Here is a 5,723-nt window from a genome sequence, read left to right as displayed (position 1 = left end):
AGATCAATAATTATTGAACGAAGGAATTATTGAAAGACTAACTGAAACTGAATCAAGTTCTGCAAAACACTATTTGCCGCATCATCCAGTCTTAACCCCAACGAAGGAAACAACCAAACTACGAATTGTTTAAGGTGGATCTTCAAAACCAAGAAAGGAACTCAAGAGTCTCAACGAGTGTTTACACAGAGGACCGATTCTTCTACCGAATCTATGTGGTCTTCTGCTAAGATTTCGAACTTACAAGATACCTGTTCTAGCTGACATTGAAGAGGCTTTTCTTCAAATTGAAATACAGTCAAAGGAAAGAGACGTTACAAGGTTTTTGTGGTTTAAAGACGTCATGAAACCTGACCAACATACCGGTTCTGTAGAGTACCATTTGGGTTGATTTGCAGTCCCTTTCTGTTAGAGGGAACTCTGAAATTTCATCTTCAAAGGGAAGGAAGTTCAATAGCTAAATCTGTTGCTGATAACATATATGTTGACAACATTTTAGTTGGAGCAGATTCTCCTCCTAATGGTTATCAACTGTTTGAAAGAGCAAGGCAAATATTCAAAGAAGCCACTATGAACTTACAACAATGGACATCTAATTCACTCGAATTTTTGTCACTTATACCTGATGATCTGAAACTAAAGGGAAGCACAGCCAAGGTTTTAGGAATAACATGGAATACCTTGAATGATGAACTGACTATTCTCGAATCTCGAATGTTACCGTCAGACCAGCACACTACCAAACAAGAAATTCTCCAGGATATTGCACGAATCGACGATCCTTTAGGACTAATTACACCTGTGACCTTCATGGAAAGGTGTTCATGCAGAAACTATGGAAAGCCAATGTGTTCTGGGATGAGAAACTTTCACCTCGTCATTGTGACTAGTGGAGTCAAATTTTCAACAAATTTCAATCTCTTTCCACCTTAAAAATTCCAAGATTATTTGGAAGGATTGGAAAAGATTCTTATTGTTAGGTAGTGGTATGTAATGATGCCTCTCTGGAATCTTATGCTGCAGCCGTTTATCTCTCTGTCAAGAATGGAGAGATTATCGAAGTGAATCTTGTGTTTTCAAAAATGCGTTTGACTCCGATTCAATCAGCTGTTGCAAACGAAGAACATCAAAAGAAAGAAAAAAAACTTACGTTACCACGACTTGAGTTACTATCAACAGTGATTGGAGACAGAGCTGGAAACTTTGTTAAAGATCAGCTGAAGCTTCAGAACTCTAAACTAATAGTATTTACTGATTCTCAGTACGTCCTACACTGAGTTGAAAACACCCAAGCCGTTATCAACCTTTGTTGACAACAGAATCAAGGAGACACGACAAAGCAATTCTGTTTTCCGCTATATTCCATCAAATCAAAATCCAGCAGATTTTGCGACAAGAGGTATGTCTGCTTCAGAGTTGGAGAAAATTCGATTATGGTGGCACGGACCAGAATGGCTGACCCTTTCTGTTAATTCGTGGCCAAACTACAATGTTCCAGAAGTAAGTACTCAGACTTTGAACTATCTTGGGTCAGAGACAAATACGTTCAACAAAATGTACGTTGCTACCAACTTTACAAAGAAGTGTAAAGCTGGCTTAGGATTGAATGAATGTGACAATTCACCCTTCCGAATTGATGAGAAGCGTTTTTCTTCTCTCCAGAAATTAATTCGTGTGACAAGCTACTGTGTAAGATTTATACAGAAGAGAATTTGGAGCGTTTTGAGCAAGGAGACACAAGAAACTATGTCTTCAAGATATTTACTGATCAAACAAGTGTTCAGAGTGTCGTGTATTCACTCAATGTACTATTCAACACACGTTAACGGCCGCTACTCTAACACTGACTCAAACACCGGTTCAGTCATCCTTTATCTACCGCAAAACCCCAGTCCCCGTATGCTAGCAAGCATCTACAAACACAACATTTTCTCCCCCTTCTAATCGAGTTGCATATTCCACCTCAAAATCTTCGAAGCGTTTGGGCCTTGTCCTCACTCGTTTTGGCCTTGTTGTTTCTGTCTCATTTTCATGATCATGGGCAGTGCCTGCATCACTTGCTGCCTCTCCTTCGACTTCGACATTTCCCCCATCGTGTTGATTTCCTGTCATGTCTTCTGAGATCTCCTCTTCCCCCTCAGTCCAGCTGAGTACTGCAGCTGTATTTGCAACACCAGCTGGCTTCGCCACAGCAATTAATTGGTCAGCATGCCACAGACGTCCATCTTGTAGCAGGTAAGTGTCCTTCCCTACCCTTGACCAGACTTCTACTGGATCGGACAATTGCGACTTCAACTTATGGCCTCTTAGCGGACGCTTTACTCTTACCCAACTTCCGGGAGAAAAGGACGAAGCTCTAGCTCTCCTTTTATGATCTACATATGCCTTCATCGCTGCCTGTTTCCTTGCCACGACCTCGTCCGCATTCTTCAGCTGAAGTGATCCCTTCTTATCTTGCCTAGGAATCATCTGGGATAAGGGCTGCCGAAGCTTTCGGCCCAACATAACTTCTGCTGGTGATTTCCTCGTAAGTGAATGCGCCGTAGACCGGTAATTAAACAATGTGCTTTGCACTGAACTCTCCACTGAACGTCCTTCCAACAACCCTGTCTTCAGGCCTTGTTTAAGCACTTGATTGAATCTTTCGACTCCTCCATTTGCTTTTGGATGATACAGTGGTGTGAGAATATGGCGAATACCCCGTTCTCGTAACCACTGCTGAAACTCATACGACCGGAACTGAGGTCCATTGTCCGTTGTTATCGACTCAGGAAACCCCCACCTAACAATAAGGTCTTCCAAAAACTGCACAACCTCTTGCGTCCGCACTTGTGAGCACAGTCTTACTTCTGGCCACTTTGATCCCAGATCATGAACTAGAATAGCGTATCGCTGGTGAGCCATTGCTATTTGAATTTCTCCAAAGATATCTACCTGAAGTCGTTGCCACGGTACCGCTGTCCAAGGAGTAGGTTGTAATGGAGCATGTACAGGTTGGCGAGACTTCCCGCTGACAAGGCAGGGCTCACAATCTCTCACCATTTGCTCAATTTGGCGGTCAATCCCAGGCCACCAGGCAAACTCTCGGCATCTCTGTTTCATACGAACAACCCCCAAGTGACCCTCATGAGCTAGCTGTAGCACCCGTTTCTGCAGCAACCTTGGTACGACTATTCGATTCCCTCTCATCAGACAACTCGACTTTCCACCCACAGGTGCCAACTCGTGTCGAACATTCCAAAAAGGACGGAACTCTCCTTTGACATCGTGCCATCCTTCCCGGATGCACCTTAAAACCGTTTGGATTTCTGCATCTGCACCTGACTCCCTTTCCATTTCATCCAAGGGTACCCCCGGGCTCCATGTGCTCAACAATAATATACATTCTTCCACATCATCAGAGTCCCATGCTGAATTCTCAGCTGGAGCTGGTGACCTCGACAGTAGATCAGCAACTTGATTGGAATGACCAGGTCGATATTCCACGCGGAATGTATACTTGTACAGCCGTTCTGTCCACCGGTGTAATCGTAATGGCCTTTGACCTGTTCCTGACGCAGATAGCAGTGATACCAAGGCTTGGTGATCGGTACGAAGTACAAACGGTCGTCCAAACAAAAATACATGCCACTTCTCACACGCCCACACACAGGCCAATGCCTCTCGTTCTCCCACAGCATATTTCTGCTCTGCTGGTGACAACGCACGGGACGCATATGCCACAGGACGTTCCTGTCCATCTTGTATTTGAGACAATACTGCCCCAATAGCTACTCCAGAAGCGTCACACGACACAAAGGTGTCCGCTGTGGATGAAAAGTGGGCAAGAACTGGTGCTGATGTGACAAGCTGTTTCAATTTGTCAAATGCCGTTTGACATTCAGTGGACCATTCCCAATGGGCATCCTTCCGTAATAAGCACCGCAAAGGAGAAGAGATATCAGCATAGCCCTGCACGAACCGGAGGTAGTAATTTGTCATACCGAGGAATGAATTTAGTTCTGTCACTGATGTCGGTTCTTTCAGTCTTTCAACTGCTTCTATGTTAGATGTTAGAGGACGAATACCACTCGCCGAAATACTGTGTCCCACAAATGATATTTCCTTAACTGCAAAAGTGCACTTGTCCACATTTAGTGTCAAATTGTGATGTTGTAGTCGTTGAAACACATCATTCAGTCTCTTATTGTGACTTGGTCGATCTGGCCCATGAACGACAATATCGTCCATGTAGACAGCAACTCCTGGTATTCCGGCTACGACCGTAACCATGACTTTCTGGAAGGCACTTGGGGCCGATGCCAAACCGAATGGCATTCTCTTGAACTGGTAAGTCCCCTTATGTGTTACAAATGCTGTAATAAAGCGACTTTCCTCTGCCAAAGGTATTTGCAAGTACCCCTGGTTTAAGTCCAGCTTCGAAAATACTGTAGATCCATAAAACTCTGCCGCTATGTCTTCCATTGTTGGAAGTGGATGCTTGCCAGGTATGATTGCCTGATTGGCTCTTCGAAGGTCTACGCAGAGTCTAATTGCCCCTGATTTCTTCCATACAACTACTAAATTTGAGATCCATGGGGATGAATCCACTTTTTCAATGATATCCAAACTCTCCCAACGATCCAACTCCTCTGCCACCCTCTCTCGTAGAGCCAGTGACAATCTCCTAAGTGGCTGCATAATCGGTGGTACGGTGGTGTTCACTAACGGGCAATGAACAAAGTGATTGGCTTTCCCCAATCCACTGAACACCCTAGGCCATCTCCGACTCCAACCTCCCTTAGTAACTCCATCGTTGAGCAAGTCAACCGCTTGTACACTATGACTGCCTAGTTCTTCTGGATCCCAACAAATTTGAAATCCCAGGGCATCAAACAAGTCGAGACCTAGTATGTCTGTCCCCTTGTCTGTAATATAGAATGGAAACTCTGCTAATTGACATCTCCGGTATCGGACTGGTAGCTTTGCCTTTCCCAACACCTTTATTGGCGATCCTGCATAACCAACTAGCTTTCGATTTGCTGGTTCCAGCTTACTCCAAGAAAACCATCGATCATATGACCTTTTTGACAGCACTGAAACCTTCGCCCCCAAGTCAATAACAAGTGACAAACTGACACCAGCTAACTCGCAAACGCATTGGCGATACTCGAGTGTACTGGACTGACCACCAACAACATTGATTCGAACGGTCTCCAACTCTACCCCTTGCTCATTGCCACAATCAACTTCCTGGATCTGTGACTGTTTCTTTGACCTACAGCAACGTGCGTAGTGTCCTATTCTCCCACATTTTCTACAGGTCTGTGTTGATGCTGGGCATGTTGAACCCTTGTGAACCGAGAACCCACAGTTACCACATTTGCCGTCTCCTCTGCTACTCCAGCCGCTCACGAGCACTTAGAAAGTCGATAGGGAGAAAACTACTTGATTGGGACGAATTGGCAACTCTTCTCACAGAAATCGAAGCTATTATAAACACAAGACCTCTGACATACGTGTTTGAAGACTTTGAATCAGAATTTCCATTAACTCCTGCTCACTTCTTATCTCATCACGCACATCTCGGAGTACCTGGACCTACTATTGAAGATGTGAATGATGAGGAATAACAGCCTAATAGGGGCACTTTCTACGCGTTGGAAAGAAAATGGAGACAAGACCAGAAACGACTCCACATCTTTTGGGATCATTGGCATATACTGAGATTAAGGGAAACATTG

The 5,723-nt window shown here is 44.3% G+C and overlaps 1 protein-coding gene across 1 annotated transcript; it reads right to left on the bottom strand.

Moving 5' to 3' along the window:
• Positions 1-1,900: 1,900 nt before the first annotated feature.
• On the bottom strand, positions 1,901-5,323 carry LOC134185406 (uncharacterized protein K02A2.6-like). Its single transcript, XM_062653185.1, has 2 exons — positions 5,301-5,323; positions 1,901-5,257 (listed from the first exon to the last, which is right to left on the bottom strand). The coding sequence occupies exons 1-2, from the start codon at positions 5,321-5,323 to the stop codon at positions 1,903-1,905; spliced, it is 3,378 nt and encodes a 1,125-aa protein (XP_062509169.1). The 3' UTR covers positions 1,901-1,902.
• Positions 5,324-5,723: the final 400 nt, after the last annotated feature.

Source organism: Corticium candelabrum, chromosome 10 (assembly GCF_963422355.1).
Source record: "Corticium candelabrum chromosome 10, ooCorCand1.1, whole genome shotgun sequence".
Lineage (NCBI taxonomy): Eukaryota > Metazoa > Porifera > Homoscleromorpha > Homosclerophorida > Plakinidae > Corticium > Corticium candelabrum.
This window is presented reverse-complemented; position numbering and strand designations above follow the sequence as displayed.

Excerpts from the sequence above, each read along its gene's own strand:
- LOC134185406 (XM_062653185.1), bottom strand. The coding sequence starts at position 5,323 with ATGCCCAGCATCAACACAGACCT. Across the intron at positions 5,258-5,300 it reads CCCAGCATCAACACAGACCT|GTCAAAGAAACAGTCACAGA; the intron begins GTAGAAAATGTG and ends ACGTTGCTGTAG.